Genomic DNA, 12167 nt, shown 5'->3' with positions numbered 1-12167 from the left:
CAGTGGCATTCCATCAAGAGTGCATGCAAGGCCAGCTTTCAAAGTTCAGCCTGTTTTTATGCAGTGGTCATGGACCATCTGTCTCTTCTTCATGGCTGTCTTAGGCCAAATGTGTGGTCAGGCCAAAGTGCCCCATGTACCCAAACAGGTGAGGCCGTTCCCCACTGCAGCCCCTGCCTTCCGGCTCCTTCCTCCTCTTCACCATCTGATTTGCTGGGCTCCTATCTGGGTTTTGAAGCTCTGATGCCTTGAAATCCAATGACTCCCCTCCCGGAGGTGTTCCATGAGCACGGTGGGTGCCCTCACTGGCTCTGCTGAATGCTCAGGGTACTTTGTGGTACCCTTCGCCCACCCTTTTCATGGGCTGCCTCGCATCATAGTTGTATCTGTGCATGTGCAAAGGGCTGGTGATTTGTCCAGGACCACCCGCCGGTGAACTGAGGAGCTGGGATTTATTCTCATCTTCCCCTGCCTCAAAGATGCTGCTCTGAACACATACCCAGCTACTTTCTTCCCACTGATTTTGGACCTCTCCATCCTCCCTCTCCCCCATGCCCACCTGGCACATTGCCATTGTACATAATAGATTCCTAATAAATATTTCGAGAATGGGCAGCACTTGTGCCTCTTTATTAAGAAGTCATCTTGTTAAAGGGACTAGCCAATGAACTCTTGTATAAGAGATAAGCAAAACACAGAAAGATGCAACAGGACTTAATGTCTGTGTCCTGAACTTTTTGTCTGTGGACTTTATTGTCCCACTAAACGGAAACATTGATTTGGAATCATTGTGGCTAAACGTCCTTGCTCAGTTCTCACCATTTCTCTGGACCTTTTTCTGGTCTTTTTTTTCCTAAAATTCATAGCACTTACATCCGTGCCTCTAATTTTGAGCCAAATTACATACTGTTCTGTGTTATTTCTTAAATGACTTCTTCAGTTTTATGTGTTTCCATAATGCAGGTACCCAGTGGTAAAGGGTCTATCCATGTTGACGAGTGAAAAAAAACAAAAACGAGAGAATGAACATCTTTTCTTGGTGTATCATAAACCAATTTTTTAAAGGACACTATCTGAATCACTTGGAATTATTTTGCTTTGTTTTAGTATTGCCCATCTAGCTATTTGATAAACCAGGGTTCTAATCTTAACCTATCTGTAGCTCTTTCATTTTTTATCACTCTAACCACACGCCCATCCGTTCAAAGATGGCTTAAACATTATCTTGGTGAGAAAACAATCATGTTTTAGGCCATAATTTAAATAGAACAGTTTTTGTGTCCTTGGCATTTGCTAGAAGCAAGTAGCTTAAGTGAAATCAGACGTTTAGTGATTTGGAAAGAGAACCAGAGTAGGAGATAAGTTTAGTAAAGATATTGTTTTTCAGATGCAACATCCTTTTGACTCCTTCTTATCATTAAATTCTGCGTGTGTTTGGTTGAAAACAAACTTCAAGTGGATTTATGGTGTCAAAGAAATGCCAGATTTGGAGAAGATCATAATCATTCATTATGAGAAGAATTATTATTATCTTATCATTATGAGAAGATCATAATTTTTAAAGTTTAACCCTATTTTGAAATTTCAGTACCTTTGCCAAGGAGCCAACTTGTTAGGGAGAAAAAATATAAATTCTGATGCCAGTTTTTCCTTTCGGGAGCAAGAAAGATGTCTCTCCATCCTTCCAGGGTGACGCCATGATTGTTTGAGAACATCAGTGAACAACTAGTACCAAGAGCCTGCTGCTGACCTCTTCCTTTTTCTTCCCCTCTTCCCTCTTCAGGTGACCTATCTGGGTAAGGTCCCCACCACAGGCATGCAGTTTTTGTCAGGCTGCACAGAAAAGCCGGTCATCGAGCTCTGGAAAAAGCACACGCTAGCCCGAGAAGACGTCTTTCCAGCCAACGCCCTCCTGGAAATCCGACCGTTCCAAGTGTGGCTCCATCACCTCGACCACAAAGGGGAGGCCACGGTGCACATGGATACCTTCCAGGTGGCCCGCATCGCCTACTGCACCGCCGACCACAACGTGAGCCCTGACATCTTCGCCTGGGTTTACAGGGAGATTAATGACGACCTGTCCTACCAGATGGACTGCCACGCCGTCGAGTGCGAGAGCAAGCTAGAGGCCAAGAAGCTGGCCCACGCCATGATGGAGGCCTTCAAGAAGACTTTCCACAGTATGAAGAGTGACGGCCGGATCCACAGGAACAGCTCCTCGGAAGAGGTGTCCCAGGAATTGGAATCCGATGATGGTTGAGTGAACTGAGGATGCTTCAGCAAAGGCAGCATTGGTCAAGGAATTCAAGACAAGCGGTGAATAAGCAATGATTCAAATTTGGGATGAAGAGACTGCCAAATTATTGGCTGACCAAGCTTTTTAAATTCAGAAGAGCAATTCTAAATCTAAAGAAATGTATTATTAAAGTAATTACATTAAAATCTGCTGCTGCTGTGACTATGAGGACAGTGGGAGTGTGGATGGGGAGGAAAGTTCTAGACTCTGGTCTTCTTCTTCCTTTTTTTTTTTTTTTTTCTCATTTTCCAGTGCCTCCCCGTAGGAGCTCTCCATGCCGATTTTCAGCGCTCTCAGGCAAATACACTGCGGCTGTTTATTTGATGGACCATCCCAACTTGCCTTATGAAACCCAACAAGAATGTTAGATGCCCCTATAGGATCCCTAGTTGTGTGGGGAGGTGGTGAGTGCTGTTGCTGGCGAGGAGGCCTCTGGACTAAGGGAGCACCTCAGGCTGATCCGGAGAGCTCCTCTCCCCTGGCTGGTTTCAGACTCTCTCCTCAGTAAGCAAATCAGCACAGCCGTTATTGAGCTTTACAACTAACAACCTGATAGTTGGCAGTTAATTCACAGTTAAAGGTAATGCTTTTATTACATACGTGTATCAAGTAGTACCCTCTTATTGTATTCACTTCATCTAGCTTCTTAGAATACTTGCAACTACTAATAGCCCCTTTCCTCCGCCTGCCCCATCCTCCCTCTCTGCCCTCCCAGTCCACGCCACCATCCCTACAGAGATGCAGCCTCACCCTACACTGCAGGACACCAAAAGGGAAGAAAGTAACCAAGCAGATGAAAGAAACAATCAAACAGAGTGGGAGTTTCAAACTACCGCCACCACCACAGATAGTTTGGAAAAAGGGAATGAGTTATCAGCGACTGAGCAAGCTCCATGTGGGCTGTCCTTTCTTCAACCCCGATTTATGGTAACTTATTTAGTTGATGGTCTTTTCTGATGAACCTTTCACGGCAAGCTTCAAATCTGAGTTGGTATCACTAAGGAATCTTTGACCCATCACTCAACACTACACTCGAGTAGGAAACAAATGATATAAACCAGACTTATCTAGAGAACCTATGTCCATTCTAAAGGGAAATCTGACCTTCTTATCTTCCAATTGGATTGATCTCTTAGGGTCAGAGTTGCCAGTTTGTTTGGTATTTCTAATGAGAAATTCTCACTAAGAGAGCCTGAGTTTTCTCAGTTTGATGGATCTTTAAATATCATAAACGCAGAGAGTCAACCTTGAATGACATTGAAAGTATTGGTTAAAATCCATTCATTTAAGGCCGAGAGCAGATGACTCGTTTTTCAGGTACTGCTCCTTTCTGAAAGTCTGTTTCGAATCCTGGTAATAATTTTAGGGGCACTAGGACACCTTACAGAAGCCTTAAATGAGAGTTTATTGAACCCAGAGAGCAGTGGTGTCAGCGTTTTGGTCTGCGTATCTGTGAGTCCATGTATGCGTTTGTGTGTGTGTACGTGTGCCCCTGAGTGTGGGTCCAGTCTTAAGGCATGTAGAATAAGCATGGAGTCATATTGAGGGGAATGCACCTCTTGGAGATATGCTTGCTGCTTCACAACAAATGTAAACTACTCTTTAGCATAAATGCATTCATTCTTTAATAAAAAATATGTTTGCATTAATAAAGGTGAGGAGTTTCGTATTTTATATGTCGTGCCTCTTTTAAGTAAGGAAAACCTGAAGGACAAAATAGATCAGATTGAATAAATAGGGAATTCTTTCTAAAAATATGTTAAAACTTGGTCATCAATAACCCATTCCTTGACGGTGTTAAAAAAAAAAATCTTGTTTTATTTTCTAATGCTCTATTTATATGTAAAAATGACTGCCCTTTCATTGAGATGGTAACAGGTCAATAATTGAAAATTATTTAGTGTGATGGGCTTATTTCAGAGGTGATTCTTCTGGAATATTTTACAAATGATAGCTATTTATAAAATCTCACGTGCCTCTTGGGAGAACCTGCACTGAAATCGGGGAAGGTAAACACAGAGCGAGTCCTTCTGACAGAACTGGTTAAAAATGTCTCCTTCAGGCCATGATTTCTCAGAACAGCCCCATTAATCAAGCAAGGCAGGTGGCCATGGAGCCTGTATGTCTTGAGCAATGCTCTTCATGGAATCAGTACCAAATATAAAGGCTTCAAAAGTGAAAATACGGCTGCCTGCTAAAGAGAGGAACTCAAAGAAGAATTACTACCTCACTCCTCCGATGAAAATGGCATTTTCTTTCAAGTTGAACTTTTCTCATTTTCAGGCTCACTCCACTGTCCTTGAATATGCTTTGAAGAGGGGGAGAAAGAAAAGGAAGAATCCAGCCAGCACGTGTTTCCAAACAATGCCACTTTCTTCTCTCAGCACAATTTGGATTGCAAGTGCACATATGGTTATTTATTGCAGAAAGCATTTGCTGGTGTTTTTTTCAGGGTACTAAGTGTGACATGCTAAGTAGTTGACTCTGATAATATTGGCAATAGCTTTTGCTTAGTGATTAGTAAGCAATTTAGAGATAAATACATGGCTTCATTATTTTTTTTAACTCTTTGTTTCTTCCCTTTTTATACTCTACCTTCTAGACTGGTGAACACAAAGCACTTTTGTGTACCTCAACTCATAAGCCCCTCAGAAGGATACTGAAGGTAGATATGGCATTTATTTTAGAGATGAGGAAACTGAGGTTCAGAGACATTGTATAACTTGGCCAAGGTAGCACAGCTCAGATGTGTTTGACGTGGACGAAAACCCTCTGACTTCTGATCCAGCGCTGTTGCTCTAATTTGGATATTTTATTTCCATTCCTCTTAAAACCCTCTAGATTATCTTAAATTAGCATCCTAAGCCACTAGTAATAAATATCCTTTGCTATTCATTTTTGAAGTTATTTTTTTATAGCAAGAGAAAAAGTTTTAAAAGCAAACAAAGGCCCAAGAAATTTTATTTGAGCACAAATAACATAACATGAGATTTTGTCTAAGTATTTTATTGGTTGTGGTCAATGGACAAAATACTCTCTTTACCCCTAAAACCAAGATGCATGTTTTGTTTTATTTTTCTCAGGACATGTTAAAACTTTGAATCAAATCCTTCTATTACAGGATTCTATAGCAGCCTGTAATTTCCCTTCATGTCCTCCATTGAAGTTTTCAATTACATGTTTATTTTTATAATTATGTAAATATTTTTTAAGCCTCTGGGGGTGGAAGTGTCTTTAAGATGGGGATTTTTTTTTTTTCCTTTTTGTTCACGTTTTATCCTCCGCTTCCATCACAGGACAGGTCATCTAGGGGGAACTCAGTAAGTTTCTCTTAGCAGGATGGAGGGAGGGAGAGACAGATGGAAGGAAAAGTTACTATGTGAGGCTTTGATTTGCAAGTTCTAGCACAGAATCCTGAAATCCTGGACGGAACCCTAGAGACTCTCTTGCTCACTTTCTTCAAAGGTGAGCAAATGGCTTTTTACTGAAGGAAAACATCATTCCTTACCTAATTCCAGAACGAGTTTGTGGCTGCTTAGAGATAGAAGAAGAATGTTCAAAGTGAGCTATATGATTGAAATAGAACAAACGTTATCCCAGGGAAGTAGACAGATAATGTATTTTAAGGCAGCTGCATTTAGTAGATTATGGAATTGTTGTCATACATTTGCTTTGTTTATTTCTGCTGCTGAAAGAGAAGAGAGAGAGAGTGATGGAGGAGGGCGTTTTAATTTTCTGACAGTATGAAGCCGATGAATTTAACTTTTTTCCCTGAATTTATACATCAGAAAATACTTTTTTATTTGTCCTCTCTATCTGTTTTCTTTTTTCCACTTTGACTTTCCTCCTTCCCTTCCTCCTTTCCTACCTTAACTATTTAATTATATACATCATAACATCGCAGACTTTCTCTGATTTTAGCAGGGAAGAGCATATATGCTCTGAATCTGAGATCATGTTTTGGTTCATGGTCCATTGATGCAAAATTTGACAAGATTGTCGAACCCTGCAGATGATCCTAAGTTGTTCTTATTTTTTTTTCCAGTCAGATGGAACATGATGACAATTTAATTCTTCATAGCTTACTATTCCTTAGGCATTCCTAAAGTGTGCTATCTTCTAATCTCCTCGATATAACCTAGACTAAACAGCAGTGAAGGGAAAGATTCCCCTAATTGTCATATTCTTATTGATATTCAAGAAATTTTCCTATTAGATGCTGAGACTGGGCTTTTGGAATAATTTTATGGGATGCATTGTTCAACTTAAGAACTTTGGCTGCTCTTTCTGAAGAGGTGCCAGCTGATAATAGTCACGAGAAAAGAACTATGTTTGTTGCATAAACCCAAGCTTAGAAAGAAAAACAACTGATGGGTAAAGCAACTTGCTAAGAGGAAGAAAAAATCTAAACCATCTTATTTTGGTTACTTAAACTATACTTGTTGAAAATGAATCTAAGACGTGGTCTTGTACATTTGAGCAAAGCTGGCATTCACAGAGACATTTGGGGAACTGTTTCTTATGGACTGTCCTAGGAAGATTAGCTTGGGTTTTGCTTATGCACCCCAAATTAGGCATTCAAACAGAATCTGAATAGTTTTTTGCTTAGGAAACTTAATGACTTTCACTTAAAAACGTTCTCAAGTTCCTACTTTTCAATAGCTTGGCTTAGAGGCTGCGAGTACAAGGTGCTGATGTATTATGAAAATGGAATTACTGAAGCTTTACACATATTTTCAACTCCTTCATAGAAATTCCCAATAATGGTCCATACTGTCATATCTATAACTTCTTTAACAACTATTTTCTTAATAAAAATGTTTTTATCCCGTTCTCTACACATACATATTAGACCAAGGTTGAGTCATTTGGAAACATAATCAGATTTGTGAAATAAAACGTGACACTACCTGGAACCTGCTTGGTTTCAAACCTGTCATTACGTGGCCCGATTACCATTTCAGAACGTTCTTTGTCCTTGGGGGGGAAAACTTAAGAGAAACATTTAAGAAAACACCTACTTGCAAGGAAGAGCCAAGAGTTGACTCCATTCCAGGGTCACTTTTTAATGTAAACTTGGGATCAACTAAGACCAAGGCTCATCACAAGTCTGACCCTAATGGTTCTGATACCAATTTTGCACAGGAAAACGATTTAATAACAAATTTTATTATGTTCATAATTGGATTAACTTCATGTAGATGCTAGTATGGTTATAAAAACATTTTAATTGGGGAGCTTAGGATGGAATTAGACCTTTAATTCAGCCTCTTGCCAAATTATCTATTGCCTTTCTCTATTTTAATTATTTTTCCTAGCTTTTCCTAGGACTCAGAACCACATTTTAGAAATTAATACAGTAAAACCTCATTAATTTAGCTGGAACTATTTAAGAGTTTGTGGTTTGGGCCTTGCAAAGCTAAAGTTTTATGCTTATTTTTAAAAAGCAAACATAGGATGAATTAATGTTGTTGTTGGAAGTGTTTACCTATTGAGGAAAACACTGCTTCTGCATATTCAAATAGCAATTTACCGGACATAGTGTCATTTCAGCACAAGTAGAAGAAGGTCCAGCTGGAAGTGAGAATTTGATTGCTGGTTTCAAGCTATTCTTTTCTATTTATTAGAGCGGGTTCTCCACAAAGAAGCAGACGGTTATCACAACTGTAGTATTCAGAGCCCTTGAAAGTAATAAAATGCTTCTCTTTAAAAAATACGCATTATTTACATATATCTTTATCTTCAATTAGTATAAATGTTTTGTCTAAACCATGACCCCCCCCCCAAAAAAGAAAAACCTGAAGTGACTAACTCTTCTTGTTTCTCATAGAAATATCACTATTAAAATCAATGAAATTGAAGTTCTGTTCTTTTTTTTTTAACACCTTTATTGGAGTATAATTGATTTACAATGGTGTCTTACTTTCTGCTTTATAACAAAGTGAATCAGTTATACATTTACATATGTTCCCATATCTCTTCCCTCTTGTGTCTCCCTCCTTCCCACCCTCCCTATCCCACCCCGTCTAGGTGGTCACAAAGCACCGAGCTGATCTTGTGCTTTGCGGCTGCTTCCCACTAGCTATCTATTTTATGTTTGGTAGTGTATATATGTGTATGCCACTCTCTCACTTTGTCACAGTTTACCCTTCCCCCTCCCCATATCCTCAAGTCCATTCTCTAGTAGATCTGTGTCTTTATTCCCGTCTTACCCCTAGGTTCCTCATGATCTTTTCTTTTCTTAGATTCCATATATATGTGTTAGCATACGGTATTTGTTTTTCTCTTTCCGACTTACTTCACTCTGTATGACAGACTCCAGGTCCATCCACCTCAATACAAATAACTCAATTTCGTTTCTTTTTAAGGCTGAGTAATATTCCATTGTATATATGTGCCACATCTTCGTTATCCATTCATCTGTTGATGGGCACTTAGGTTGCTTCCATGCCCTGGCTATGGTAAATAGAGCTGCAATGAACATTTTGGTACATGACTCTTTTTGAATTATGGTTTTCTCAGGGTATATGCCCAGTAGTAGGATTGCTGGGTCGTATGGTATTTCTATCTGTAGTTTTTTAAGGAGCCTCCATACTGTTCTCCATAGTGGCTGTATCAATTTACATTCCCATCAACAGTGCAAGAGTGTTCCCTTTTCTCCACACCCTCTCCAGCATTTATTGTTTCTAGAGTTTTTTGATGATGGCCATTCTGACTGGTATGAGATGATATCTCATTGTAGTTTTGATTTGCATTTCTCTAATGATTAATGATGTTGAGCATTCTTTCATGTGTTTGTTGGCAATCTGTATATCTTCTTTGGAGAAATGTCTATTTAGGTCTACTGCCCATTTTTGGATTGGGTTGTTTGTTTTTTTTGTTATTGAGAGTGGGCAACCTTGTCTTGTTCCTGATCTTAGTGGAAATGGTTTCAGTTTTTCACCATTGAGAATGATGTTGGCTGTGGGTTTGTCATATATGGCCTTTATTATGTTGAGGAAAGTTCTCTCTATGCCTACTTTCTGCAGGATTTTTTTATCATAAATGGGTGTTGAATTTTGTCAAAAGCTTTCTCTGCATCTATTGAGATGATCATATGGTTTTTCTCCTTCAATTTGTTAATATGATGTATCACGTTGATTGATTTGTGTATATTGAAGAATCCTTGCATTCCTGCAATAAACCCCACTTGATCATGGTGTATGATCCTTTTAATGTGCTGTTGGATTCTATTTGCAAGTATTTTGTTGAGGATTTTTGCATCTATGTTCATCAGTGATATTGGCCTGTAGTTTTCTTTCTTTGTGATGTCTTTGTCTGGTTTGGTATCAGGGTGATGGTGGCCTCATAGAATGGGTTTGGTAGTGTTCCTCCCTCTGCTATCTTTTGGAAGAGTTTGAGAAGGATAGGTGTTAGCTCTTCTCTAAATGTTTGATAGAATTCACCTGTGAAGCCGTCTGGTCCTGGGCTTTTGTTTATTGGAAGATTTTTAATCACAGTTTCAATTTCAGTGCTTGTGATTGGTCTGTTCATATTTTCTATTTCTTCCTGGTTCAGTCGCGGCAGGTTGTGCATTTCTAAGAATTTGTCCATTTCTTGCATGTTATCCATTTAATCTTTGCTGATTCTGCTTCTTCCTGCAGGCTCCTACAGAGTTGTAAAGACACCTGCACAACTGCTTTGACACAAGGCTATTACTTGCTTCTAAGTTTACTCCACCCCTGATCTGGGAGCTCCTAGAGCAATGCTGCCCTACAGATCTATCCTGACAACGACCTATGTAATTTAAAACATTTTAATAGTCAAACTAACAAATTGAAAAGAAACAGGAGAAATTAGTTTTAATAATATACTTTAACCCAAATATCTAAACTATTATCATTTCAACACACAATTAATACAAAATGCACTAATGAGATATTTCACATTCTTGTAGAAAACTCTTTGGTTTCCAGTATATATTTTACACTCTATAGCAAGTATAGAGTGTAGCAAGCAGTAAACATCAAGTGCTCAATAACCATGCCTGACTGGTGCTGCTGTTTGAGACGACATAGTCTAAGAGGCTGAGAACTACGACCCAATGCCTTCTACATCCACAGAGCTCATCTCAGTGGCTGACACATAAAGGGTCTTGTAAATACTGGTTTCACTTATAAAACAGTGGACATGCACAATTCCATTTGGTATGTAAGTGTAATTGTTTGTTAGGACAGTTGTAACAAAGTACCACAAACTGGGTAGTTTAAACAACTATGGCCTCACAGTTCTGGAAGTTAGAAGGCTGATATCAAGGTGTCATCAAGGTTGGTTCCTTCTGAAGCTGTGAGGAAAAATCTGTTCCATGCCTCTCCTCTAACTTCTGGTTGTTTGCTGGCAATCTTTGGGGCAATCTTTGGCATTCCTTGGCTACTGCTCCATCACTTTGCTCTGTGTCTTCATGTTCACGTGGCTTTTTTCCTTTGTGTGCATGTGTGTGTGTGTGTGTGTGTGTCTGTCTGTCTGTCTGTCTGTCTGTCTACCTGTCTGTCTCCAGATGTCCCCCTTTAATAAGGACACCAGTCATATTGGATTAGGGCTTCATTTTAATTAATTACATCTGCAATGACCCTATTTCCAAATAAGGTCACATTCTGAGATACTGGGGATGAGGATTTCAACATACGAATTTGGGGGGTGGGTACAATTCAACCCATAACAATAAAGCAGGTAATGACATCAAATCGTGCTTCAGGGCTCATGGCTCAGAGGAGCAGAGCAGGGCTTGACCTCGGAGTAGAGTAGACCTTGATCTACTCCAAATTCAACACCTTTCCTCCTCCTGCCCCTGTTCTCTCTGTCTAGGCTTGGTTTCTCTTGGCCAGCCAGAGTTGTGGTTGGGTTATCCAGGCCAGAGCAGACAGTTCTTTGAAGTATATTTTCATTTAAATGTTTTGAATTTCCTTGTGAAAAAAAATTAACATGGTCCTTTAATACACATGCATTTCAAGGAGATGAAATTCCCCTGTAGTTGTCTTTTTCCATCCTCCATTTCTCTATTTTAAGTGTTTCCTTTTATTGCATTGGTGTCTGGTAATCATTGGTTTTGGTTGTCTGCTGAGGGAAATGAGGTTGTGAGAGAAAAGCAGTTTGAGAACTAAAACAATAAGAAAATTTTAAACAGGCAGGATGGTCCTTTCTGGGTGTGACAACATTATCCAACTCTTAAAGCCAAGTTTTCCAGGCCAACCATGGTCTAAGCTAATACACTCATGGAGCCCCTTGTGTTTTTCATTGGGAATTGGTGTTTTCCAGGCATCTCAGTATGATCCAACTAAAATCCCCACATCCCAAAAAACGAAGCCTTTGAAGGCCAGATTTTGGGATCTGCCAATAACTCAGGGATTGTGGTACGTTTCTGTGTCTGCAGCTCCATATGACTGGTTGTGCCTGTAAGTGTGTGCTTGTAAGCGTGTGCTCTGTGCCACACTGAAGAATCAGATTCTTTGGCTTCATTGTAGAGGAAGATCTTTTTCTCCACAATGGGCTACCTTTAGAGGACTTGGGAAACTTTTTCTTTCGCCTTTCCTCTGCAAAAATTAATGAGTCTTGCAATTCCTTTCAACTTAATGGTTTTAGTAGTGCTAAAGTTTCTCTTTGTTTTTAGGCAAATCCATCTGACACTGTGATATAGCTAGTCTCAGTTGGTGGCTGTCTTAGGAAATATTTAAGCATTAGGACCTGGGATATGAAGTAATATATTCTAGGCTTTCCTTTTTAGGCTAAGAATATCCTAAGAAAGGAAAACACAGGAACGCACACTTCTAAGTTCTTCCTGAACACGCTCCTGGAGTAAGAGTCAGATGCCAGATGGTGATTAGCAAGTTATTTC

At 39.6% G+C, this 12167-nt stretch overlaps 1 protein-coding gene across 1 annotated transcript in view; it reads left to right on the top strand.

The window, feature by feature from the left end:
* Window positions 1-3970, top strand: part of PID1 (phosphotyrosine interaction domain containing 1) — a 255104-nt gene extending 251134 nt beyond the window's left edge. The window contains exon 3 of the mRNA XM_059053075.2: window positions 1784-3970. Coding sequence (XP_058909058.1) covers window positions 1784-2260 — 477 coding nt within the window. The 3' untranslated portion in view covers window positions 2261-3970. The remainder of the gene's footprint in view (window positions 1-1783) is intronic.
* Window positions 3971-12167: the final 8197 nt, after the last annotated feature.

The sequence above is a fragment of the Kogia breviceps genome, chromosome 2, assembly GCF_026419965.1.
Source record: "Kogia breviceps isolate mKogBre1 chromosome 2, mKogBre1 haplotype 1, whole genome shotgun sequence".
Classification (NCBI taxonomy): Eukaryota; Metazoa; Chordata; class Mammalia; order Artiodactyla; family Physeteridae; genus Kogia; species Kogia breviceps.
The sequence above is the reverse complement of the archived record's forward strand: the minus strand, read 5'-3'. Positions and strand labels throughout refer to the sequence as shown.